Source organism: Botrytis cinerea, chromosome 6, assembly GCF_000143535.2.
Source record: "Botrytis cinerea B05.10 chromosome 6, complete sequence".
In the NCBI taxonomy this organism is placed as follows: Eukaryota; Fungi; Ascomycota; class Leotiomycetes; order Helotiales; family Sclerotiniaceae; genus Botrytis; species Botrytis cinerea.
In genome coordinates, this window is record NC_037315.1 from 2,593,790 (window position 1) to 2,618,611 (window position 24,822).

Below are 24,822 nucleotides of genomic sequence, written 5' to 3' on the forward strand. Positions count from 1 at the left end.
TACTGATTTAGGTCTACGACATTCCGAGCATAATAAACATAATACCACTTATTCCACACATCACCACTTGCACAATATCGCCGTTTACCCTTTTACTACCTGATCACCTACCATCTACCTGGAAAAAGATTAACTTGTACCACTTCACACAATCGACGCCCCCAGAAACTACCAACGCAGAGTGGCATATGTGGATCATACGCGAGAGGCGACTCAGGCGAGAGGATACCTTCAAACCTTCAAAACCCAAGATAAAGTAGGGCACTGATTTGATGATTTGACTACATTTGGTTGATTACATACCAACCCCATACCAGCTCCGGGACAAGAATGTAAGGTAAATCATCCCGATTAGTAGTAGGTTGGATCATATATAGTAAGTGCCCTCCAAATAAGCATATCCGTAGGTCAGTAAGTGTTCCAAGTGTTAACATTTCAGCGGAGTGTGCAAGTTGTCGTGGCTCGAGTGCTTTGATGTGACTTGCATCTCGTGGTTAGAGAACCAAAGACGAAATGCAAGGGTTGTTGGTCATGAATCATGATGATATCCGATTGCCAATGTCATCAACTACTCTTACTCTGTACGAAGATCATAGATAATGCCTCGAAAATGGGTAGAGCAGACGAAGAGCCTTGACATAGCTAGATAAGGTAAGCATAAAAGTAAATATTGATACTGTTGTTTTTGGTTGCTTTGGGACTTCGGAGGTTCTGGACCAAAAAGATTGTGAGGCTATCTTGAATTCGTAGCACAACCAATAGAAGGCGATAACACGATTTGGCTGCATATATGCAGCCCAAGTCTTTTTTGTTCCTTCCCTCACAACTCAGGCTTTTGGCTGCATATCAAAAAGTAGGTGGTTGGTAAAAGGATGGAGGGCTTCTGGAATCACATCTACTCCGTACACTCTACAGAGTACTCACCGCTTGTTCGCAGAACCGCAGAACTGCGTCGATAGAGGGGAAACCGAAGGTGGGGGATAAGAAGAAAGTTGAAGCTTAAATTCTGAGATTGTACAATCGTGTGCTTGCATGTATGTAAGAGGTATATTTGGTTTCCGAGGTACCGGTACGTCAGGAATGGTTGATATGAAGATATATATCATCAGACGATGTCAAACGAAATCATAAGAACCGTTCAAATACTACCGAGATCTAATTAAAGGGGCTCAAGAATAAAGTACCGGTAGGTATTCTGAACATTCACTCATTCCACGCTTCATCGATAGATATCGGGAAGTCAGAAATATTAACCGGTAAGTTGATACTACGGTGACCGAAATTTTGTTATTTGCATCACAATATCAAAAAAAGATCTCCAGCTCGCACAGCTGCAAACGTATCTCTGCGATCCAGTAATTGATATCGTTCGTTATGCCTCCACGTTGTTCAACTGTGCAAGGCACGTTGACGCCATTTCTGTACCCATTCCTCCTCTCGAATGCATCTAGGTTGATCCACAGAAATCCTCGAATCTACATCAACGCGGTGCGAAGACAAAGTACCTTATCTGAAGAACTCGCCGCCGAGTCCCCAGCCGAAGAGTTCGACCGACTGAATCCCCCTCCCTCTGATTATTCTCGAACAATATTTGCGGACAAAGCAAAAATAGATGTCTTCGCAGGTGCTGGCGGACATGGATGTATTTCTTTTCTGCGAGAGAAGTACATAGCGGCGGGTCCTGCGAACGGAGGTGACGGGGGCACCGGTGGAAACATATATATACAAGCTGTGCGGGGAGAAACAAGTCTACATAAACTTGCAAGACGGAGGAATCTAAAGGCTGGCAGGGGAAAAAATGGACAAGGAAAAACGAAAGGTGGAGAGAGGGGCACTGATATTATTATTGAAGTTCCTGTAGGTACTATTGTACGAGAGCTAGATCGACATGATCCTGCAGCCATTGAGGAGGATAGAATAAAGATGGAGGCAGGCAAGTTGGATGGGCATGATTTAGACGGGCCCTATAAATGGGATCGAGAAAGATGGTTACTATACCCAGCTATTACACCTGAAGAGATCGCTACTGCCGAATTCCCTTCATTACCAAAAGCAAGAAAGTCAAATTTAGCTGCCGCACAAGTGAAAGGTCCCATTTCCTTAGATCTTTCCATGCCTATGGAACGACCATTGCTCTTGGCCGCAGGTGCTGTAGGAGGTTTGGGAAATCCACATTTTGTCACAAAACAAGTACCAAGACCCAAATTCGCAACCAAGGGTGACGCTGGGCTACGAATTACCTTGGAGCTCGAACTTAAACTTCTCGCCGATGTTGGACTCGTTGGGCTTCCTAATGCTGGAAAGAGCACTTTACTACGAGCTATGAGCAACAGCCGAACAAGAGTCGGAGACTGGGAGTTTACCACATTGGAGCCGAATATTGGTACTGTAATTATTGATGACAATAAGGGAAGACCTTTAGCTCAATCACATTACGAAACTGGGGAACCAAGAACGAATTTCACCATTGCAGATATTCCTGGTTTGGTCGAAGATGCCCATTTGGATCGAGGTCTTGGTATAAGTTTCTTACGACATGTTGAACGAGCTCGAGTTCTTGCATTTGTGGTGGATCTTGGGAGAGGCAATGCTGTTGAAGCTTTGAAAGGTTTATGGAGAGAGCTTGCTGAATATGAACGTATGAAGATTGAAGAGGAAAAAGAGAAGGCCAATCCAGTCGTGGAGTGGACTCCTTTCACTTCTGTCGAAGATGCAGTGGCAAATCGATCCGAAACAATCGTTGTGAGCAGTGGACCTACCTTTGAGAACCCCCTCGCACCTAATCTCCCGTCGATTTCCAACAAACCTTGGTTCGTTGTTGCTAGCAAAGCAGATTTGCCTGGTACTCAGGACAACTTTCAAGAGTTGAAGTCGTACTTGAGGGAAGTCGCAGCGGGAAACGAAGAACATCCTTCAAGACATAGTAATCCATGGAAAGGAAAAATAGAGGCCATCCCCATCAGCGCAATCAATGGACACGGCGTTGAGAAGATTACCGAATGGACCGTTGGTCTTCTTGATGGATGAAGTATTTACGGATAGAGGCATGTATAATATTATGATGCATATTAATGATCAATTCATGTACAAAGTTCTATTGATTTCAATTATCCATTCTCATATCAATATCAAGTTGATCATATACGTCTGTTTCTGTCTGCATGCATCTTTGACGTTTGACATGGTGGGGTATCTCTAACGGCTACTTTCACTTGATATCTGTCACAAGTGGCGTATGGTCTGATCCCAAGCGGGGTTTAAGTTCCATTTATGCTTCCATCTTTACTGTTGTCACTCACATCGGGAATTTTTCACGGTTGGGATGAGACATTGGAGCGGTAGCGATGCTGTGGCCCGTTCCCGTGACACCATCCTCTTCAACTCCAACGAACCTTTCAGTTCCAAATATAAGACGAATCGATTCGTACAAGTGTCGGCGGGAGGAAGGAACATTCTTCCTAAACTCCTGTCTCAGATTTCAAAGTCTAAAGCTCCCGTTAGTGGCGCTCTTACCCTCGAGTTAGACTTAGAATCGATGATCTGAAGCTATCCATACACGAAACGCTGGATGGAACTTTGATATCTCAACAAAATTCTCCGCAATACTAGACGATCTGTAACCGCTATGAGTACTAAATCAATCAAATAGAGTAAGAACTACTCTTATGGTGAAACAGTGAATACATGGTTGAAGTATCTCAAAGGTGAGTTGTGATGACATTCACCATTGATCGCTACCTTATTGAGATCGGATGAACACATAATGGGCTAAAAGGGCTGCCTGGACAAAGTTGTGTCAAAAGCAAAGTTCTTTTTGTTTACTCCGATGTCGTTATTGTCCTTGTTGAGTGAATATAAAAGTCTCTCTTGGTCCTATCTTCGGACAACATTTTCCTCCCACAAACAACACAACCCTTGCTCGACATACCTCATCACTCTAAACTCTTTCATACAATCAAAGAAACCTTTATACAATCTAATTATTTAGAAATCATTCAATCACTTCTCTTCTTTTCTTGCAAGTTTGGTTTGTGCCGTCATTTTCCAAGATGTCTGCAACTCTAGCAATCCTTCCTGAACCCTCCTCCCCATTTGACCCCCAAGCTCTTGCACAAAAGTACAATCTTGAGCGAGAGAAGCGTATTCGTGAGGATGGGCTTACTCAATACAAGGAACCTACTGGCAACTTTGCTCGATTCCAAGATGAAACACTCATTGACGAGATTGTCCCACGTGAACCAATGATAGATTCCACTGAGGTACTGATTATTGGTGGTGGTTATGGTGGTTTGTTGGCTGCTGCTCGTCTTGCTCAAAAGGGTGTTACCAATTTTCGCATTCTTGAAAAGGGTGGCGGTTATGGTGGAACTTGGTATTGGAACCAGTATCCAGGTTTGTTTTTTCTTCAACTCGAATTTCAATTACCCACCTCCATAACTCATTGATGTTTACTGATTGTCAATTTGCAGGTGCTCAATGTGACATTGAATCTTACATCTACCTTCCCTTGCTCGAAGAGCTTGGTTACGTCCCAACTGAGAAGTATGCTCGCACTACCGAAATCCATAAGCACATTGAGATGCTCGTCACACGTTACAGTCTCAAGGAAAAGACAATTTTTCAAACCGAAGCAAAATCAATGACCTGGGATGAGAATGTTCTTTCTTGGAAGACTGAGACAGATCGTGGCGATCATTTTACCTCCAAGTTTGCTATTACTGCTACGGGTATCCTCCACAAGATCAAGCTTCCAGGTCTTGAAGGCATGGAGCTTTTTGCAGGAAAATCTTTTCATACATCTAGATGGGACTATGGCGTTACTGGTGGTGATGTCAACGGTAATCTTAGCAAGTTGGCTGATAAGCGTGTTGGTGTCATTGGCACTGGTGCAACCGCAGTCCAAATGCTTCCTCATCTCGCTAAGGCCTCAAAGCACGTCTACGTCTTTCAGAGAACACCATCCACAATCAATGTTCGAAACAACAAGCCTACTCCACCAAACTTCTGTCAAAATCTCAAATCTGGATGGCAACAAGATCGAATGGAGAATTTCAATGATCGAATTTCCAATTGTCGTCAAAAGGAAGATTTTGTTAATGATGGTTGGACTCTCAACCCTGCTACATCTATTTTAGGCAAGGCAGATGCTTGTACCGATCAAGCTAAATTGGGTCAGATGATGATGATGGCGGATTTCCAACTCATGGAGCGTATTCGAGCTCGTGTCGATGAGCTCGTTGAGGATAAGGAGACTGCTGAGAAGCTCAAGCCATGGTATTCATCCATGTGCAAGCGTCCTTGCTTCCACGACGAATACCTCTCTCTCTTCAACCGCGATAATGTTCAACTCGTCGATACAAATGGAAAGGGCGTTGATCGCGTCTCCCAAGCTGGCGTTATCGTCGATGGTGTCGAATATCCCGTTGATGTTCTCATCTATTCTACCGGCTTCGAAGTCACAACCGCTTATCAACGCCGCTCAGGTATTACTGTCACCGGTCGCGATGGCCTCATTCTCGATGACAAGTGGAAGAAGGGTCCTTCCAGCTTTCATGGATTTCAAACCCACGGATTCCCAAACTATTTCTTTTTCGGTACAACTCAATCTGGTGTTTCTGCAAACTTCATGTATACACTTACCCACCAGTCTATGCATACCGCCTATATCATCTCCGAATGCAAGAAGAAGGATATCAAGGCTGTTGAAGCTAGTAAGGAAGCTGAGGGTCAATGGGTCAATGATATCTTGCGGGGAAGTGCACCTATGTTGCAGTATTTCACTCAATGTACACCAGGTTATTTCAATGGTGAAGGAATGGTTGGCAAGCATCCCGAAGTTAGTGGACAGACTGCTGTTTATGGACAAGGTGCTAGTGCATGGGGAAAGTTGTTGGAGGATTGGCGTGCTGATGGTAAGATGGAGGGACTTGATAAGGTGTATTAAGTGATGAGTTTGCTTCTCTGATCTTAGCTGATAAGTTTCTCTTCTTATGAAAAGTGGCTCAATATGGTGGTTGGCAAATCGGATGAAAAGTTTCTTTAGGTGGTGGAGCTGGTAAGAATGGCTCTTATGACTTCACTTTGGTGTATACATATTTTAGTCCACCAACTGCATTCACACAGTTATGAATCAGATAGTTTACTTATTTGATCTACCATTCATGGTATGGTCTATTTTGTAACTGATGGCTTCTGGCAATACAAAACACAATTTTACATACGCTTTCATTGCTAATTGAGCTGAGTTGATACTTTGATCCAATATATCTTGTCCAAAACGACTTTTCTCTAATATCACAAGTGACCATTTACATCCATATTATAATATCATTTTTCAACTCGTCCTACAGGTAACGTACCGTTACTACGATATCATCTCCAATGACCTTCAAATCCCTCAATCAAACTCCAATCCAGACAAAAGATTATTCCCCATTTATGTTCAAATGTATAGAATGAATCACATGTTCAGTCTTCCCTAAGACCCAATACCTCAACCTCTCAAAACACTCTTCACCCACCTCCACATAAATCGTAGTGCTGAGACAAGAAACATAAAGATACATATTCTGACCAATCAATTTCGAGCAACTACAACCTACGAGATGCTAATTCGCACTGCGTTTCGCATATCATGCAGTCAGCATATCATTCATTCACTCATTCACTGCACTGCACTGCACTGCAATGTAATGCAATGCACTATATGCGTAATAAGCTATATGCATGTAGAATACATTTTTTATTTTTCGACAATATAAACAAAAACGATCGATTATCAGTTTCTTCCGTGCTACATACATACTTGCCAATATACTTTCTGTCTCGAGTCTTTTACCAAACTACTATTTGACCTGTCGAAGCATGCGAATATCTTCAAGATAATCAAAAGTCATCACTATCCTCTCCTCTCGCTATCTTCATAACACCCACCCCTCCAACCATCCAATCATCCACCTCAAATCCACAATGTCCCCCCCTCCTCCTTCTCCCTCCAGCACATCACCACCACCACCCCTCCACGCCCTCCTAAAACGCAACCCCGCAATGACCAAAGCAGAATTCTCAACCTACTGGTTGCAAAACCACGCACAGATTGTTTTGCCTTATTTTCTGGGTGCGCGCGTGGAGCGTTACGTACAGGTATGTACATGAATTTTTTTTTTTTTTTTGTTTTTTGTTTTTTTGTCATTTCTCTTTCTCTCCGCTTCTATTTTCGCTATTGACTTTGAACATACCTCGTGCTCTGGAGCTTGCATTCATCATTCTTATCCTCATCTTCCTGCGAAAATGTAATGCATATCTCTACATCCATAATCTCTGCGGGGGGGGGGGAAATGATGAAAATTCAAGAAGTGAACATAAGAACATTCAAGCTACGAGCTATACCTCACAAAAAACTTATATCCTTCCTATTCCTAATTCAACCCTACTTTGTTTACAGATACACGGCCCTCTATCCCTCTCCCTCTCCCCACCCGCATGCGCATCCACATCTCCAGATTCCAATCCCAACACCCCCATCTCTCTCCTCCAAGCAGAAATCGAAGCCGGAGAATGGGACGGATGCGCCGAATTGATTCGTTCTCCTAATACTAGTGCCGGTATATCTTTTTCTCGTCTCTAATCTCCTCTCTCCTCTGATGTATTTTGGAGGATTTGCAATGTCATCGCAGGCCCATCCAATACAGTATACTTTACAAACCAAGACCAAAAAAAAAAAAAGACTGACCATTTCAAAACTTAGACACACCCGAAGCCACACCAGAACTATCTTGGAAATCCGCATATTATCAGGATATAATCGTAGCCGACGAACGACGATTTCTAATTTCCGAAGCATTGGACCACGTTAAGATTGTAGAAACTGGTGTGTTTTCCCCTTTGCATATACTGTCCTTTTTGTGTTTATGTCTGTCTTGTTGAAGTCCCATTCCAACCTCAATGAAAAGAGTCATGTGGAGTGGTGGTATTGTAGATTGTTTTTGGTTTTCAATATCGGTATTGACATTTCCCCAATATTCAGGCCTCATTACAGGTGAGAGAAAAGTGATAATTGAAAATGGGAAGAGCATGATAGATATTGATAGGGACGTGCTGGATGTATGGGAAGAGTATAAGAGAAATGAGGAAACAAGAGAGCTCTGAAATACGGATGAATATTGTAGAAGGATGGGATTAGAAGCGAGAGAGGAAGACCAAGAATTCGATTTGCAATGAAATCTAGAGGAATTGAGGTGGCTAGTAGCTCAGTAGTAGACGAGAGCCGAGCTTGGTGCGGCGGTCTTTCGGTTTACAGGATGAGAATGGCGAGAGGAAAATGGGAGGAGGAAAAAGGTAAGGCAAAGAAGAAGAGAAGGCTATATAGAGAAAGGGGAAGTAGAAAGTAACAATTCGCGAGGTAATTGCTCAAAATCAAAATCACTACGATGTTCGACCTGGCCCATGTTATTTCCCTTTTGTATACACTGGCAGGGAATTATATGCAATTTTGGAGTTTCAAGAAATACGTACGTCATGAGAAGCTCACTCGCACGATGGAATTCGTACAATTTTGAGTTGACAGCCCGGTAAGAAAGACGTGCAGCTCAATATAAGTTCAAAGAGAAGCACTTGCATCAACTTCCATCCTTCAAGTAGTAGACTTGCACATGACCGGGTAGATTCAGTGTTACATCGCACATAGTTCTATGTCTAACTTAAGATTAAGATTAGTCTATTACTCTATCGATGGCTCCAAATTACGCCTCAAAACATCAATGATCCAATCCTTCCCAAACACTCCCTCGGATATCTTATATGAAAATGTCAACGGAAAACAATGCATCTGCTTATCCCATTCCAACCATTCGCCTTTAACTCCCTCCTTCTCCAGTTTCTTTCTGAACTCCACCGAGTCGGGAGCCAAACAATCATACAAACCTACCACTCCATCTACTTGTACACCCGCCCTTTTGAAGACGCTTAGATCAGCCAGAAGAGGCGAAACTGTTGGATCTTCTGCTGGAATATCTTGACGCCACCTTTCTGCTACCTCGGTGATGACGGCTCGCGAAAGAATTGGATCGTGAGCATCTATTGCGTCGATTCCTGGATTTGTATTTCGCATGTCGGTAGGCGGTGACATGACCATTACGTTTCTCAATGGGCAGACATTCCCAGCTCCTTCTGGCCCAGCATCCCGTAACCAACAAGTCGCTCCATACAGTCCCAAAACCAACGCAATATTTCCCCCAGCCGAATCTCCCATCAGTGTAATTCTATACCCCTCTCTCTTTGCCTGTTCCGCCAAAGCATCGTAGAATTTCCTCAAAAGCGGCAAGGAATGGGCAGCCGGGGAGCTGGGCGCAAGAGGATAACTGACGATGTTAATTTCGTATTCGGGAAGCTTCTTGCATAGTTCCGCGCAGAGACTCCAATGCTCTTTCAAAGCGCCACTTCTGAATCCTCCGCCTGCGAAATAATATAACTTATCGAGAACCGCTTGAGGTTTTTGCTGGGTGGATGGAGACGGTGGCGGGGTGGAGAGGGGTGAGAAGGTATAGATATATGTATCTGCGATTTGATGTTCGGTGATTCGACAATGTTTCTCGATGGAATGGTGGGGAGTTAATTGGGCAGATCCTGATGGGAAGGGAGGATGTGTTTTGAGGATTGTTTCGGAGAATGTTTTGATGGCTTTCTGTGCCACAACATTCAAAGTCGATCGATCATGTCGTTGGGTAAGTTTGATTGAGCTTGTAGAAGCTAGATGAGACGGTTCGAGATTCGACATGATTGGGATTGTATTTATTGGTATTTGCTGATTGTCAAAGGGATCATAGTAGATTGTGTTCTGTTCGCATATTCGTAGAGTCGTTGATGGATGGTAGTATGTGTTCTTGTAGACAGCATACAACAAGAAGTTGTTCTTGGTAAATATGAAGATATAACCTACGAGTGGATGGAAAGATGCAGAGAGAGAAAAGAACAGAAAAGAAAGGGTCTTGTCAGACCTGTCAAGCCCCTCATCTCATCTCACTACACAGCATAGGAGAGATAACCTTGCCATCGACCAAATTTCCATGGGATCATCGATTCCTTCGCCATTCTTGGAATCCGTTTAGTTCCTTGAATTTGTTAGCTCCCACCTTTTCAAAACCCCCCATGGAGCTTTTTTTTTCTATTTCACTCAACACGACTCCAGCCGATCAGGATTAGGATTATGATATTGAAGTCGAGATATCAATCCGTGGAAGGAAGACATGTTTACTTTGTATATCTGGGGATACAAATGTGGAGGGATGTTGTCGTTGGGGGAGTGAATTGTGGTGGTGAAAATGTTATCAAAATCTGGGGTTGACTGTTGACTGTTGACTGTGGACTGTGGACTGTGGACTGTGGACTGTGGACCGACCGGTGAACCTTGGACCCTTGACATCTATCCATCGTCATACTATCCAGGGTGGTAGGTACAACAGTGGAGATTCCGAATGCACTCATCACTCACAGACTCATGAAACGAGGTTTCATACAGATTTATTATTACTAACATTCATTCGATCATTCAGCTGCAATTCTTGGCACGGCATTACCAATAGTTGATGAAGATGATAATAAGCGGTCAACTTGGACTGAAGGGAACGAATACAAGTAGTCGGTTACAAAATACAACAGTCGGTCAAATCTTATGTATGTCATCTCTGAGTGGAGATGTCCCTGGGAGATACTGTAACAGAGGTCGTCCTGTAACGAACATTAATAATACATATACGAGGTAGAAATCTCGACAGCAGAAATTATCACCAACGTCTATTGCAAGGCGAGAATGCTGTTTTCCCCTTTACTATCTTTGTTGTTGGGCTATGCCTTTACTTCTACATACGTTATTGCAGCTTCTCCTGATCGGAGTGAACAACAACCAATTGCCTATGGAGATGTTCTCGAAGACAGTAGCTGCCATCAAACGGTAATACAATGAATTCCCACATCTCCCAAATCTATATTATTCTCCTCAGGACTAACACGAAGCTCGGTAGTGTATAGCCCTCCAACAAACCCTTCTGGAAACCTACTATGGATCCATTCCCCCAGATTTCACTTCCACCTACTACTCCTTCCAACAAGCATCCGTTGTACCAGCTTGTGTAATCCGTCCTCAAACTTCTTCTGAAGTATCCTCCGCCATGAAGATCATCCGGGAATCTGACTGTCAGTTTGCTATCAAGAGTGGAGGACATAACATGAATGATGGTTTTTCTAACGTTGAGGGCGGTATTACTATCGACTTGGTGAGGATGAAGGATATTAAGATTTCGGAGGATGGGGAAATTGTAAATGTAGGAGCGGGTTGTAGATGGGGGGAAATTTATGAGGTTGTCGAACCGAGGGGATTAATGGTCGTTGGGGGAAGGGATTCGACGGTGGGAGTGGGGGGATTCCTTTTGGGTGGTAGGTGAAGCGGAGATAGATTCGATGGTGAAGAAGAGATGCTAAGTTTTTCAAAAGGTGGAATATCGTTTCTATCTCAAAGATATGGATGGGGTTCTGACAATGTTCGAAATTTTGAGGTTTGCTTATTCCACTACACCATGATATACACCGGACTAACATCTCCTTAGATCGTCCTTTCCAATGGAACCATAGCAAATGCGAACGCTCATGATAACCCAGACTTGTACTGGGCGTTACGAGGGGGAGGAAATAATTTTGGTGTAGTCACTAGATTTGATCTACAGACTTATCCGCAGGGTCCCGCATGGGGAGGCCAAAATTGTGAGTGCAACTATGCCTTTTGATATTATGTCTTTTGATAAGAATCTTCTTTATCTCTTGTCAATGTCCTCGTAGCGACAATGTTCTCCCTCGATACTTCACTTTCTTCCTGAATCTCACAATTTTACTAACATCAAAAAGTCTACCTCTTCTCCGACATTTCAACCCAACGCAATACTCTCTCTATTCCTCCTCGTCCCTTCCTTCCTCTCTCACTACACTCCCTAACCATCCCCCTCACCAACTTTTTCCTCAAAACTGCCTGTCTCCTCTCCTACTGCACAACCACCTCCACCTTCCTAAACGCCATCCAAGATCTAGTTACAAACCAAACCTCCGACACCTCAAGCCAGTTCTACGGTTCCATCGGCTACCTAGCACAGTACGATTTATTCGCCGGACTTACTTGCCTAACAAATTCACATGGTGTGCCTAATCCTTCGGCATTCGAAGAGGTAAGAAAATTGGGGGCTTATAGTACGAATCGGAATGCTAGTATGGGAGAATTGGCGAAGGAGCTGACGAGTATGGATGTTTGGGGTGATCGGTTAGTTAATTTCCCTTTGTGATACTTCTTAAAATATGAAGATAGGCGATCATGTCTCAAAGCTCTTGTTCTCTAACCTACCCCCAACTCTAGAACTATCTGGGCAACGATGACTCTCTACCCCCATCCCGAACTCTCCCAGAAAATCCTCGATGTCTTCCTTGAGCTGGTAGAAAATATAAAACATGTCCCCGGTTGTCTCCCGAGTTTTGTATTGCAGCCGCTAGTTCCTTCCGTTCATTCGGATGGTAGTCAGAGTCCAAATGGATTATCCGGGAATGATAAGACGCTGATTGGTTCGTTTTTCCTCTTCCTCTTCCTCTTCCTCTTCCTCTTCCTCTTCCTCTTCCTCTTCCTCTTCCTCTTCCTTCATTGCCCTCCTCCTCTCAAAACCAACTAACCAACCTCCCTCACACAGTCTTCAACATAAACATATGGTGGTCCACCCAGGCCTCCGACTCCTACACCCCCCTAATGCAACAATCCGCCAACAACCTCATCACCGAACTCACCCTATTCGCTACAAAACTGGGTATTCTCCATAAATACATCTACCCCAACTACGCAGATGCAAGTCAGGATATATTTGCAGGATATGGAGAGGAAAACCTCTCACGATTGAGAAAAGTACAGGAGGCTTATGATCCAGAGGGTACTTGGAGAAGATTGCAGAGTGGCGGGTTTAAGATCTGAAAATTGGGACCTGGACAGGATAAGTCGAGGGTTTTATGGAAGGAGAGCAAGGAACATAGATGGATAGATAGATAAGTAGCTACAGGAAATGAATGCAGAGTTGCGAATACGCATTTTAAAGAATTTCATATTCCTTTTTAAAATGACGCTCCGCTGGCCCTCTGGGAGCCATTGCCATGGAGGCCGACTAGAATTAAGTGAACGTCCTTCGAGCGAAGCGAGCAATAGGGATTTGGGGGCTCGCCCCCATGAAATTAAAATTTAGCGAAAGCAACGATACAATTTCCGAATTGATAAATATGCACAAGTCAAACAGAATAGGTATCCGCAACCCCCTACCACTTATAATCCGTGCCACTTTCATGCTCCATCATATCAAAAGCTGGCTTTGCACTAAAATAACCCGCCGCCTCCCTCCCCACCGTTCGATAAGTATATACTGCGTCTTCCTCCTGGATTTTGATAGTTTCTCCTCCCCTTCCCCCGGCCGCCGCATCAGCTAGCAATTGCGCGTGACAGCATTTTTCCAAGCTCATGAACCAGAAGACTGCACTCTCGATTGTTTCTCCACAAGTGAGTAAACCGTGGTTTTGAAGTAATGCAGCTTTTTTATTGCCGAGAGCAGAGGCGATAGCGTGGCCTTCTTCCGATGCGAGGACGATGCCGCGGAAGGATGAGTAGAGTGCGAGATCGTTGTGGAAAGAGCAGGCATCTTGAGTGATGGTTTCGAGGGGGCGGCCGAGGGCACAGAAGGCCCGGCCGTAGATGGAGTGGGAGTGGGCTACTGCGTTAATTTCAGGGCGCGCGGTGTGCACGGCGTGGTGGATCATATACGCTTGAGGAGGATATGTTAGTGTAAATTTTTGAAGAGAGAAGAATGAAGGGAAAATGTACCGGCTGTATTTAGTAATCGACATGGACCACCTTCTATCACGTTCCCGTCTTTGTTGACAAGAATTAAATCGGATGCTCGGAGAAGTGGCCATGCTACTCCAAATGGATTGACCCAGAAACTAGTTGGATCAACAGGATCCTGTTGTTATTAGTGTCGTGCACTTAATATTTCCATCACTTTCACATCCAATCCCTATCCACAACCCTCAATCATTTTTCAATCTCTCTCACCCACAAACGTCAACATCCATCCATCACAGCCAAAAGAGAAAGGAACTCCTCACTCACCCTCATAGTAATATGTCCCGCAACTCCCTCATCAAACCCCAATTTGGCAAAAATCCTAAAAGCTAATGCCAATCTCCCTTTTTGATATTCCCTCTCTGCATATTTATCTTCAAGCGGTGTTCGCATTGGCAATTTCATACTGTGGGTACGAGCTTGGGCTTGCTCTTTTGAGAGGCCAGGTTCGTGGGTTTGGGTTGAAAGGGTAGAATGGGAGGTTGTGGGGATGGCGGCGCCAGTGTTGAGGGGTTCGGATGAGGCTGTTGCTGAAGGGGGAGCCATTTTGCAATTGGGGCCGCTTGAAGTGGGATTATGAGTATATATTTGGGTAATGAAAAGAGTAAATAATGAGAATTGGAACAAGAGAATGTTATGTTAGTTGTGAGTGAAGTGAGAGACGACAGAAGTGGCAATTGCAGTCGAGAGGGGTCAGAAGATTCTCAATAAATGCGTGTTGAGAGGCTTATGGAAAATGTACAACCACACGCCCTATTATATACAATTCCCGAGTCATGCGGTACTCCGGCTATGTCGGTTGGCGCCAGCTATTAGTTGATATCTAGCTTCTTTTCAGACTTGCATGCACTTTGAAGATGACTGTGTACATTACAGGACGTGGATGAGGGGTATTTGTGGGGTGATAAGCTTTTTCATCTAGGTAGGTGCAGTAGATAGGTACCGGCGTCTTATCTTGTTGAGCTTCGTAGGTTGCTCGGTAGCGAATTACATCAGGGGAATTTGCAGTCGATGCTCGGGTAACTATCACTATCATCCTTTTATCTAGTGACTAATTCCAGATAATGTAGCTCACTTGATGCATTTGTTTTCTCACGATAATGAAGGGTATGTATGTCACATGTGGTGAATATGTCTAGATCCATGCTGCGTAACTTTCAAGACCAGACCTCGGGAGTCGTCATGTCAAGGCTATCGAGGCATTCTCTCGTACCTTTCTCTCACTCTTGACGGAGGTCATAAAATCTCCGAGGCACCTAGGTACACCCGGAAATCTTTCCGCGATTACTAATCACTCCAGCTTTATCTCACGTGAACAGGCGATTTCTTGTAACTCTCGAGAGAATGCAGACGCGGCGGGCGAGCTTCTACATCGAACCTGACTGATGAAACATTTGCAAACCGAAAAGGTGTTCTCTCTCTCTGAACTTTCTAAAAGCCTGACAGGGCTCTTCTTCTCTTCCTACTTCTCTTCTGAACTTTCTGTAGTGACTGCAAATTTGGGAATGGTGCTGTGGCCTTTCATCTTAAAGTCTTCACCCCTTTGTTACATTTCATCATCATTCACACTATTTTTTCCTGTTTTTTCCACTGTGGGTATATAATTTCTCTTTCTACCATGGCACCCTTAGATTGTTGTTCTAAGTCTTCTCTTTTCCCAAACAATCCGTCAGATCAGAATGCAAAATGAACTCCGACCTGGAAGATATAGGTATGGAAAGCCAAATTTGCACTTACCAAAGCACCCCTTGAAGTACGGAGTGATCTGAATCAATGAAATCACAACTAAAAGTTCTATAGGCGAAGTCTGGAGTGGCGTATCACCGACCATTCACAAGACCTCTTCGAGTCGCTTGAACTATTGAAGAGAAAGAGACAAGCGGGGGCTTAGTAGCCTGCCAGTAACTGCGGGCGATCTACCTACCAAAGCATTTACGAATAAAAACAACAATTATCCGTCAAAAGTGCTTTGGGGTGAAAACTCGGTGGACATAGACAACATGCAAGGTTCTAATGAACAGAACTTAATTGATTTGTGTCTTCAAACCTTCTGTGCACCATCTCGAACAAAGCATTCATCAATCATTGGAGAATCTTCAGAATCTTCAGAGAATACGTCAAAACTTCTTGCGCCATGTGGTCCGGCCATTGGAAAACTACTCGCTCGTCTGAGTACCTCTATTCGTACTAAAAAGGGTTCTCAGAAATTGACTCTCAAAAGGCTCGATGATTTACTCGCTCTAGCCAAGGAGAAATTCTATGCATTCCCATTCAAAGATGTACCAGAATGTTGGAGAGCATTATTTCTCGAGGCAAGTTTGTTGAAATTTTCTGCTCTAGCCTCTGGAAAATCCTTATCTCTGAAGCAGAAGGTGGATGAAGATTCAGATTTAGGTTTGGATGCCATGGATGATTGGGTAATAGATCAAATGGTTGAGACAATGGACATGGCATTGATCATGGTTGGAGTTCCAGCATCAGAAACAATGCGATTGGCAATTGATTATGCGATGGGTCTTTTACAAAAGATCCATGAAGGCATGATAGATGATGATGGATCAACACAAGTGCCCACGAAACGTCAGAAGACTTCGTGCAGTGATTCATCTTCAAGAGTCGAATCTTCATATCGAGATCGCTTTCCATCAATTTCGATCACATCTCCTTCTCTGGTAAACCCCATTTCTCGAGTAACTTCTAACGAAATTAACATCAATAATGAAGACGGAAGCATGGACAACTTCGCAAAACACATGCATCAAGCTCAGGATCGCACGCTAGGAGCCGAGCCTCTCATCATAACTGGATCAATCGATTCATGGTCTGCACGGAATCAAAGACCATGGTCTAGCCCTTCGTACTTACTATCCAAAACCATTGGCGGTCGACGTTTGGTCCCCATAGAAGTGGGTAGAAGTTATGTTGATTCCGGCTGGGGACAAAAGATAGTCACTTTTAAAGATTTCATGACCGAATACATGTTATCCCCGTCCAATGAAGGAGAAGCGAAAGAAACTGGCTATCTAGCACAGCATAATCTATTTTCCCAGATCCCATCTTTACGAAATGATATAACGATACCGGACTATTGTTATGTTTATCCACCTCAACCTCATTCATCATGTTCTCCCGCACTAAAAGAAAAATATGCACAAATGAGTGAATTGGAAGAGCCGCTCATAAACGCATGGTTCGGACCAGCCGGCACAATTAGTCCGTTGCACACTGATCCGTATCACAATATCCTAGCACAAGTTGTCGGAAAGAAATATTTGCGTCTCTACCCACCCAGAGAAACATCAAAATTATACGCGAGAGGTATAGAAGATGGAGGAATCGACATGAGTAATACGAGCGAGGTGGATATCGGAGTCCTTGAGGGATGGGATGGTACAGCCGAAGAGCAAGAGGAAGAAAACAAGAAATTCCCAGAGGCCCGGAATGCGACATATTGGGATTGTGTGTTGGAGGAAGGAGAAGTATTATATATTCCGGTTGGGTGGTGGCATTATGTAAGAGGATTGGGTGCGAGCTTCAGTGTGAGCTTTTGGTGGAATTGATGGGGATGGCATCTGAATGCGGTTTGGTATGTATGATGGGTTTGCAAATCTACTTCAAGGTAGTTATGAAAGTTTCAGCAAGCTGGTAAAATTCCGCAATCTCGAAATATGGTATGTTCATTCGATTACGAAGGGATCAACAACTATCTTGACCCCCCTCCCCTCCCCCAAAGACGGATAGATTTTGATATCATTATTATTATTTATCTACTCTCTTCACTCATCACTTTTCGGCTCGCATACTACCGTTTCATATGTCGTCCGATAATGTGATATAACATGACGTGCCAGCCTATCTCGAAGATAAAACCAAAGCATGTCCAACCAGAATAAGATGTTGGCATGCATATATATGATATTTTCTCAGTCAATTCGTCCACATATCTTATCTCCAACTCAAAACACCTCCCTCTTCGAATCCAAATTGCCATCATCTCCATTCTTCATTTCGAATCCATTCGCGTCAACAAAAGACCTCCCCACGCAAAACCAAAAACCAAATACATGTCAACACAACCAGCTGTGGTATAAGTTAAACTCCATAACGCCCCATTTCCAATCCAAGCCCGTGGATTAAATCACTAATCCGCTCCATATCCAAATTCAAATCGGATCCAGATCCTGACGTGCCGCCCAATTTTCATAATCTCGTTATGTTCGCTATGAGTGCTTAACAAAGGGAAGGCTAAAGTAAAGGTAAAAGTAAAACAAAGTAAAAAGAAATACTGAAATAAGTGTTCAGGTGATGAAGTCGAAAAGGTGCAAGGTCGAAAAAGAAAACATGGTGGTGGTACATTGATATGATGTGATATGAAGAGAACATCCGACAAGTATGTATATAAATGTGTAGATAGGTGTGTGAACCCATGATTACCTCTCCAAAAGCCCCCCGACATCTTGAAAACTCAGATTAGCCTGCTGTCTCTCTAAATGATCGATAGGCGGAGGCATCGAATGAGCATGAGTAAGCGACGGATGGCTCGTAGGCGCAGTGTTTCTCTCCTGCAAAATTGTTTCCAGCTCATATCCCATACTCGCTCTTTGGATTCTCGTTCGAGGTCCCAATAAACCTCCTATATCTTGCAGAAGGGCCGCGGAACCGCGTCGTGGTGGAGCGGGACTTAAACCATTTTCGTACGACCAAGTAGTGGATACTGGACCTTCGCCTGCTGTGCTGGATTCCCCTGTATATTCCGAATCCATTGTTCTCGTGGAGCTGATTCTTCTTGGAGATTCTTGATCGAGTAATCCACCGACGTCGAAAAATGATACGCGGCGTGGTGACATCATTGATGTTAAATCTTCAGAAACATGTCTCGACGGGGCTGATTTAACGAAATCAATTTCGTCACTAGTATCACTTGGAAAACGCCAATCATTTGAATTGTTTGATCCAAATCGGTGACTCCTTACTGGCATGTTCCCGGCTACAGCCATTGGGGCGGGACGAGGAGGTGAATGGACTTCCCCTCGCAATTCGGGATTTACCCCTAGACCTAAGTCTCGGACGAGATCTTCATCGCTTCCCCATTGCCGAGCGGCGGTTCCACGGCGAGAGGTAGTCCGATCGAGTGTGTCAGTTAAGGAACCAAATTTAAATTTGTGTTTCTTAACTCCCCGGTCTCGGACGAAAGATCCTAGGATAAGCGCATTGGCGACAGCTGTTGCGAATAGAATCTCAATTGATGCTAATAAAGATCGATATTGTTGGAGACCATGTCTATCGATAATCTGTGGAATTCTGTAAAGTGTTATTCCTGCCGGAATCAACGAACCTGCAAATAATAACACCAATTGAATTTTCCTCTTGATCCTCATTTTGGAACCAATAATGATAGGAACGGGAAACAAAACGAGGAGAAGATCGGTCAATACATTGACGGTCCCCATAGTAAGGAGTTGTGCATATCCTTGACGGCATTTTGCTCCTGGATCTGGCGTGACTTGCCAATAATGATTGATGGGTTGACATTCGGAGATATCTGCTATTATCACGGCGATGAATGTGACGAGGAGAAACCATCGGATGAAGATCAAAGTTCTTTCGTGTGACCTCGTCCAGATATTTATTGTGAGCCTTTTGAAGAATTCGCTAATTGTAAGTTTAAGCATCCAGAGTCTAGAGACGGGTAGGTTAGTAATTGTATCGAATTTAAATGGGTATGAGGAAAGAAAAGAGGAGAATGAAATAAGCAAGCAAGCAAGCAGAAATAAAATAAAACCTACGTCGCCGCATAAAAAACTCTCGATACCAGAACCAGTCTACTCCCAGTTGCTCTTCTCTCCAATGATCTTTCGTCGAAATCCACTATCACCGCATTGTTGGTACCGAATAACAAAATGACATGAACGAGCCCCATACGACAAAACAATGGGATCAAACAAGCAAAAGCCAACCAATCCTCTTTAAAAAGTTTCTCCGTCCTAATGTACCGTCCGCAAACTCTGAACAATATAATGACGGCCGAAAATAGGGTACACCACCAACACACAAGAAGTGTAGGCTTATCGTCGTAGAAGCTTCGCGCTGGTGGTGGGCTGGAATATATGGTCATAATGAATGATATATATGTTAGGAATCGAGGGACCACCGGAGGAATTGAGTACCACGCTCGTCTACCTCCGTGGAGGGGACGAGCGAGGGTTTATTTGATTTTGCAGCTTTTGTGTTTTCGAGTGTTGAATTCAATGGAATATATGGTTGGATATCCGGTTGTGTATATTTCCATGGGAATGGGAAATCCGTAAATTCCGTCGCGAATCGTATCGATAATTGTTGCGCATGGACCGTTGCATGACAATAACGAGAACAATTGGACTCGAAGTCGAGTGTTTTGTTTTGGACGTTATGGAAGTAGTAGGACGGAGGTATCTTGTCTCTTCTTCTTTTGGTTATTCCTCGTTTCAATGATGTTCTGGAAGCTTTCGAGCAGTACAATGTGCAAGATTGGCGGAGATTATTCGGAGGGTTTGGAGATTGATAGTTCAATGTGAAGGGTGATGGATGATGTTCGTATGTAAGTAGGGGTTAAGTTCCTAAGAATTCGAATTGGTTCTTTCCAGTAAGAAGAATATGTAAGGACGAATGAGAAGACTTCGAAGATTGAAAGAGGAAAAAGATTAAAAAAAGTATTATATGCAGAAGTGGATGGAATTGGCGTTAATATGAGTGAGATGATTTGGATGAGACGGTGAAGGATATGTCAATTGGTATGGGGTTCCCTGGATTCCCTTCTCATACTCGATACTCGTGCAGATAGAGAGGTACGTATCTCGCACAGAGCCGGGGATTTTTATGATTGATAGAACCTTCGATCAATACTCCGTAGATTGGGGGGCCGGTTCTGAATTTAGACTTGGAAAGATATCGGCCTTGGTACTGGTACTGGCGTTGGCGCTGGTGCTGGTGCTGGTGCTGGTGCTGGTGCTGGTGCTGGTGCTGGTGCTGGTGCTGGTGCCGTTACTAGTATTGGATGGGAATTTTCCGCAAAGATATTACCTCTTTTCAGGATAGGTAGATATGTGTATACAGTGTACTCAGTATGTTTGTAGCCAAGAGAGTTTAAATTTGAGTTTTTCGGTGATAGACGATTTAGATGGAACAAATAGTGTGAAGTCTTGAAATTTAGTCGTTATTCTTGAAGGGCTTGGTGTGATTTTGGATGATAATTGCTCAATGGGTCATGGTTCTTGTGTCTTGCTTGCAGCTTGCTTTTGATAAACGTGGGGCCATGCGGAATTGAGGGATAGTTAAGGTACAAGTTAGAATTCGGAATGTTTGAGTTTGGGAGGGTTAGAATAGTAGCAATTAATAGTATCAAGTAGGACATCTGACACGAACGTGTTGAGTAGATTTGGAGAGTTAGATGATTAGATGAATAGATGAATAGATTTCCGTGTCAGCAATCATATCTAATTCAGAATCTCGAAGCCGTTAGAACTACTTGACTATCATTGCCATTATGATCAGAATCCTTTCAATTGGGATAACCATCATTTAATTCGTCATCATTGAGTGGCGCGGCCAGAAAATGTTTAACCCGCAGTTTGGGAACTCATCAATGTGGGTGGGATGAGATGAAGGAGCTTTTGCCTATAAAGTTATTTCACTCCTCGGGCAAAGCACCAAAAGACTGTTAGGCCCTAGGCATTTTCACCGTCCCGGGGATTTATTATCATCCATTATCATGTCAGTTCAAGATGGGGGTACAAAATAGAATTACAGGGTGAAAAGATAAGAACTCTTTCAGCCACCGACCCACAGGATAGGATTACAATTGAAGAGTTTATCAAGTTTATGGTCTAAAATTGAAGTGGTTGGTGGTTAGACGTTGGGCTTCGCTTGATACTTGTATTGATCTGGAGGGCATGTTGAAATGAGGCACAGCAAGTGGTGGTGACCGTCTTGATAATGGAGTGATGAATGGATGAATTTGATAGCAATGTTTGACGCATAGTACAGAGTCTGAAGAAAGATATCGAATCATTTCATATTTATCTCGCTGTAAAGCGCTTCGTTCGTCAGTCAAAATTTCAAACTCGTATTGATAGCAACACAGACTTTGGACTCTTGTTACACAGTCAAGCACTGACTACTGACGAAGCCACTGGAGAAAAATGCGGCATGTTATCGTGTCCCCACGGCTTTGTGTTCCCCAAATATATCGATGTACGTATCATTCTCGTACCTGAGGTCATCTAGCATTAATGCTATGATGATCTACATGATCTTCTAGGATGGCTTTAATGAAATGTCGGTGAAATTTGACATCTCTAATAGCCGTGACTCTTGAGGCCCTTGGACTATTGGATCTAACCCTACGTACAGTTCTACAATAAGGCTTGAACCAAGAAGTATCTGTTATACAAAACATCAACTAGAATTCATATAATAGATGATGCCTAGAGCTGAGTCTCATTGTCGTTGCACAAGATCTAGAAGTCCTTGTAGATCGAATGGTAAACAATGTAATTATATATAATATGAGACATTGTACTCGACTCGGGTTCGTAAAGTTAAGATTGACATCACAACGTTTACGATATGCAGCATAACGATACAATCATACGACATTTTCCCGCATTCCATCCCCACGTATGGATTTACAAGGGAGATCAATATGCCTATTTTTTCGTAGAGGACAAGAGCAAGAAAAAAGTGGAATGGGTATCAGATGAGTTGATGATAAGAAATCCAGTGACAGATAGAAAAATTCTTGCATGCATGCAAGTGCAATTCCGAGGATGAGGATTAACTAAGGTTGAGACAGGGATGGGAAAAGCACTGTTGTGCTCTGCAAACCCTTAATGGGTGAGAATGGTTGGACATGACAAGACAGGGGAACCACGCGAGAAGCTATGTCAGTACTCAGGTGCGGAGGTAGCCTTGGCAAGTTGGGGAGGGGAGCTACTTTGTCAATTAGTAAGGACCCGAGAGATCTGGAATGGTATCGGTATCTCGATGTACACATGAAGGTATTCGCAACACATATAATTAGCATAGCGAGATGTTATTTACAGAAGTAAGACGGGAAGACAGAACGGTGAGGGAGCCCAAGTAAATATCCAAGAGAACAGAAAGTACATACAAGGTGCATGCATAATGCACATTCCCACTTTTCTCTAGCCATATGCCCGAAGAGGCCGTTTTTGAGATTTAAGAGTTTACATCATTCTATCCAGAATATTTGATTGGTGGATCAAACCTAGATGTATATCTAGATGTGTGATTTATCTGGGCAACATCGACCCTAGGCTTTTGTGATGGTGTAGAGAAACATGTGAAAGATTGAACTTGATATCTAGATGTTACCTGCTCCGAATCTAAGCGTTTCTGTTATCAATCTGAGGGAACTCAAAAATTAAACCGATGAGAAATGCTTGATTGGCTATATTGAGTCGCGTGCCATCTCACCTGAAATGGATTAGGAGTTGTACTGTGTGCGGTGCATGAGATGTGAAGTCGGAAAATCGTTGAGAGGCGGAAGATTCGGTACGTGGGGAAATGTTGACGGGATAAGCGGCAGTAAATACCAAGTAACTACTCCATATTCACACCTTCTCGTGCTCTGAATACGAAAGACTCCATCCTAACTTCAAATGTACGGAGCACCAACAAAGATGCTCAAAGGTAAACTACAAGCCACCGCATAATTTGGCATGTCAACAATCTCCGCAATCTTCAAATTCGCTGCCACACTGCTAAGCATATATGCTTCTTGGCTTTCCAGGCCTTTCTCTGCTACCAACCACGCTATCAACCCTCTCAATGCCTTTCTACTTGCTTCTCTGAGATCACTATCGATTCCTAATGCAGCATATTCTCCTTTGTCCACTGTGACTGGCTGAGGGGCAACCAAGAAATGAGGACTTTGAACCCACGGTTTGCCCTTCTCGACTGTCAAACGAACTGTGGCTTTCATGGGCGTCTCAATAGCCGTTCCGCAGACTTCTCCATCTCCTTGCGCAGCGTGCCCATCTCCACAACTAAACAATGCTCCTGAAACTTTGACCGGAAGGTAAAGAACAGACCCTTGAGTGATATATTTACAATCGATGTTCCCACCAGTATCATAAGGAGGAATTGTCGAGAATTCACCCTCTTCTCCAGGAGCAACTCCTACTACGCCCAAAAATGGTTTGATGGGCACATGTATTCCTTCTTTGAAAACCGCAAAGTCTTCTCCCTTTGAAAGATCCCATATCTTGAGTGATGCTTCCGGATATTCGTCAGCTAGAAGACCAAATTCGAATGAGCCGGGTAGACAGGCTGTCCAACCGTAATGAGCTGGCTTGAGGGATAAAAACTCGACTTTCAGCACATCGCCTGGAGAAGCGGAATTGACGTAAACAGGACCAAATGCGGGATCGCCCTTTGAGACATTGAAGTTTTGGACTGCGGTGATGTCTGAGGTGTCGGTGATTTGATTGGAACCGCCATCGAGTAGATCAAATGATATCTCGGAACCAGAATCAACCGTTAAAGCGGGAGTAAGAGATCGATCCCATTTCAGGTGGATATGTGTCGTGTTGATGTGAAATTTGTGAGCCATGATGACTGATTTTGGTTGATGCTCTCAAATTCCACTCTCCAGCTTTTTAAGTGAGATGATGTATGAATAGTACTCGAGATATAACCTACGGTATATGTGTTCCTCTCCGCACCAGCGATAGAGGTGGGGTAGACGTAGGACTGAAGACGACAAACGGCAAAAGACCTCGGAGGTAGTAGTAGGTAGTACGCATCCGCAGGTAGCTGCTATGTGAATGACTAGAGAACCACTAGCCCAGCGGCTAGAGAAAACGACTTCGTTTTCAATCTACATAGGTAGAGATAGCATAATCGAATGAGAA

At 43.6% G+C, this 24,822-nt stretch overlaps 9 protein-coding genes across 11 annotated transcripts; 5 read left to right on the forward strand and 4 right to left on the reverse strand.

The window, feature by feature from the left end:
- Positions 1-1,243: 1,243 nt before the first annotated feature.
- Bcmtg2 lies at positions 1,244-3,140 on the forward strand. Its single transcript, XM_001547289.2, has one exon. It carries the CDS (start codon positions 1,375-1,377, stop codon positions 3,025-3,027), a length of 1,653 nt encoding a protein of 550 aa, XP_001547339.1. The 5' UTR covers positions 1,244-1,374; the 3' UTR covers positions 3,028-3,140.
- Positions 3,141-3,676: 536 nt separating this feature from the next.
- Positions 3,677-6,220, forward strand: BCIN_06g07310 (hypothetical protein). Its single transcript, XM_001547290.2, has 2 exons — positions 3,677-4,392; positions 4,470-6,220. Exons 1-2 carry the CDS (start codon positions 4,050-4,052, stop codon positions 5,942-5,944), a joined length of 1,818 nt encoding a protein of 605 aa, XP_001547340.2. The 5' UTR covers positions 3,677-4,049; the 3' UTR covers positions 5,945-6,220.
- Positions 6,221-6,699: 479 nt separating this feature from the next.
- Positions 6,700-8,446, forward strand: BCIN_06g07320 (hypothetical protein). 2 transcript variants are annotated; one of them, XM_024693736.1, is made up of 4 exons: positions 6,700-7,143; positions 7,445-7,690; positions 7,748-7,870; positions 8,027-8,446. In XM_024693736.1, exons 1-2 carry the CDS (start codon positions 6,970-6,972, stop codon positions 7,625-7,627), a joined length of 357 nt encoding a protein of 118 aa, XP_024549522.1. In that variant the 5' UTR covers positions 6,700-6,969; the 3' UTR covers positions 7,628-7,690; positions 7,748-7,870; positions 8,027-8,446. The 2 variants fall into 2 exon arrangements, with proteins under 2 accessions (XP_024549522.1, XP_001547341.2); XM_001547291.2 differs by having other exon boundaries at positions 7,445-7,604.
- A 200-nt stretch (positions 8,447-8,646) lies between these two features.
- Positions 8,647-10,291, reverse strand: BCIN_06g07330 (hypothetical protein). The gene has a single exon (XM_001547292.2). It carries the CDS (start codon positions 9,773-9,775, stop codon positions 8,720-8,722), a length of 1,056 nt encoding a protein of 351 aa, XP_001547342.1. The 5' UTR covers positions 9,776-10,291; the 3' UTR covers positions 8,647-8,719.
- A 170-nt stretch (positions 10,292-10,461) lies between these two features.
- On the forward strand, positions 10,462-13,134 carry BCIN_06g07340 (hypothetical protein). The gene is made up of 7 exons (XM_024693737.1): positions 10,462-10,948; positions 11,019-11,430; positions 11,488-11,549; positions 11,601-11,754; positions 11,896-12,301; positions 12,395-12,597; positions 12,720-13,134. Exons 1-7 carry the CDS (start codon positions 10,808-10,810, stop codon positions 12,992-12,994), a joined length of 1,653 nt encoding a protein of 550 aa, XP_024549523.1. The 5' UTR covers positions 10,462-10,807; the 3' UTR covers positions 12,995-13,134.
- A 14-nt stretch (positions 13,135-13,148) lies between these two features.
- Positions 13,149-14,887, reverse strand: BCIN_06g07350 (hypothetical protein). Its single transcript, XM_001547294.2, has 3 exons — positions 14,177-14,887; positions 13,889-14,027; positions 13,149-13,829 (listed from the first exon to the last, which is right to left on the reverse strand). Exons 1-3 carry the CDS (start codon positions 14,453-14,455, stop codon positions 13,330-13,332), a joined length of 918 nt encoding a protein of 305 aa, XP_001547344.1. The 5' UTR covers positions 14,456-14,887; the 3' UTR covers positions 13,149-13,329.
- Positions 14,888-15,258: 371 nt separating this feature from the next.
- On the forward strand, positions 15,259-17,608 carry BCIN_06g07360 (hypothetical protein). 2 transcript variants are annotated; one of them, XM_024693738.1, is made up of 2 exons: positions 15,259-15,620; positions 15,710-17,608. In XM_024693738.1, exon 2 carries the CDS (start codon positions 15,910-15,912, stop codon positions 17,467-17,469), a length of 1,560 nt encoding a protein of 519 aa, XP_024549524.1. In that variant the 5' UTR covers positions 15,259-15,620; positions 15,710-15,909; the 3' UTR covers positions 17,470-17,608. The 2 variants fall into 2 exon arrangements, with proteins under 2 accessions (XP_024549524.1, XP_024549525.1); XM_024693739.1 differs by having other exon boundaries at positions 15,259-15,501.
- Positions 17,609-17,654: 46 nt separating this feature from the next.
- Positions 17,655-21,402, reverse strand: BCIN_06g07370 (hypothetical protein). Its single transcript, XM_024693740.1, has 2 exons — positions 19,696-21,402; positions 17,655-19,588 (listed from the first exon to the last, which is right to left on the reverse strand). Exons 1-2 carry the CDS (start codon positions 20,022-20,024, stop codon positions 18,340-18,342), a joined length of 1,578 nt encoding a protein of 525 aa, XP_024549526.1. The 5' UTR covers positions 20,025-21,402; the 3' UTR covers positions 17,655-18,339.
- Positions 21,403-22,969: 1,567 nt separating this feature from the next.
- Positions 22,970-24,740, reverse strand: BCIN_06g07380 (hypothetical protein). Its single transcript, XM_001547298.2, has one exon. It carries the CDS (start codon positions 24,519-24,521, stop codon positions 23,565-23,567), a length of 957 nt encoding a protein of 318 aa, XP_001547348.1. The 5' UTR covers positions 24,522-24,740; the 3' UTR covers positions 22,970-23,564.
- Positions 24,741-24,822: the final 82 nt, after the last annotated feature.

Bases quoted from the DNA above. Each gene is read 5' to 3' on its own strand.
- Bcmtg2 (XM_001547289.2), top strand. From the start codon at position 1,375: ATGCCTCCACGTTGTTCAACTGTGCAAGGCACGTTGACGCCATTTCTG.
- BCIN_06g07310 (XM_001547290.2), top strand. From the start codon at position 4,050: ATGTCTGCAACTCTAGCAATCCTTCCTGAACCCTCCTCCCCATTTGAC. The intron at 4,393-4,469 runs GTTTGTTTTTTC...GTCAATTTGCAG, and splicing joins GTATTGGAACCAGTATCCAG to GTGCTCAATGTGACATTGAA.
- BCIN_06g07320 (XM_001547291.2), top strand. From the start codon at position 6,970: ATGTCCCCCCCTCCTCCTTCTCCCTCCAGCACATCACCACCACCACCC. The intron at 7,605-7,747 runs GTATATCTTTTT...TTCAAAACTTAG, and splicing joins TTCTCCTAATACTAGTGCCG to ACACACCCGAAGCCACACCA. The intron at 7,871-8,026 runs GTGTGTTTTCCC...CCCAATATTCAG, and splicing joins CGTTAAGATTGTAGAAACTG to GCCTCATTACAGGTGAGAGA.
- BCIN_06g07330 (XM_001547292.2), bottom strand. From the start codon at position 9,775: ATGTCGAATCTCGAACCGTCTCATCTAGCTTCTACAAGCTCAATCAAA.
- BCIN_06g07340 (XM_024693737.1), top strand. From the start codon at position 10,808: ATGCTGTTTTCCCCTTTACTATCTTTGTTGTTGGGCTATGCCTTTACT. The intron at 11,431-11,487 runs GTAGGTGAAGCG...GTTTTTCAAAAG, and splicing joins GGGGGGATTCCTTTTGGGTG to GTGGAATATCGTTTCTATCT. The intron at 11,755-11,895 runs GTGAGTGCAACT...AACATCAAAAAG, and splicing joins CGCATGGGGAGGCCAAAATT to TCTACCTCTTCTCCGACATT.
- BCIN_06g07350 (XM_001547294.2), bottom strand. From the start codon at position 14,455: ATGGCTCCCCCTTCAGCAACAGCCTCATCCGAACCCCTCAACACTGGC. The intron at 14,028-14,176 runs GTGAGTGAGGAG...TAATAACAACAG, and splicing joins CGGGACATATTACTATGAGG to GATCCTGTTGATCCAACTAG. The intron at 13,830-13,888 runs GTACATTTTCCC...ATCCTCCTCAAG, and splicing joins TCGATTACTAAATACAGCCG to CGTATATGATCCACCACGCC.
- BCIN_06g07360 (XM_024693738.1), top strand. From the start codon at position 15,910: ATGCAAGGTTCTAATGAACAGAACTTAATTGATTTGTGTCTTCAAACC.
- BCIN_06g07370 (XM_024693740.1), bottom strand. From the start codon at position 20,024: ATGACCATATATTCCAGCCCACCACCAGCGCGAAGCTTCTACGACGAT. The intron at 19,589-19,695 runs GTAGGTTTTATT...ACCCGTCTCTAG, and splicing joins AGAGTTTTTTATGCGGCGAC to ACTCTGGATGCTTAAACTTA.
- BCIN_06g07380 (XM_001547298.2), bottom strand. From the start codon at position 24,521: ATGGCTCACAAATTTCACATCAACACGACACATATCCACCTGAAATGG.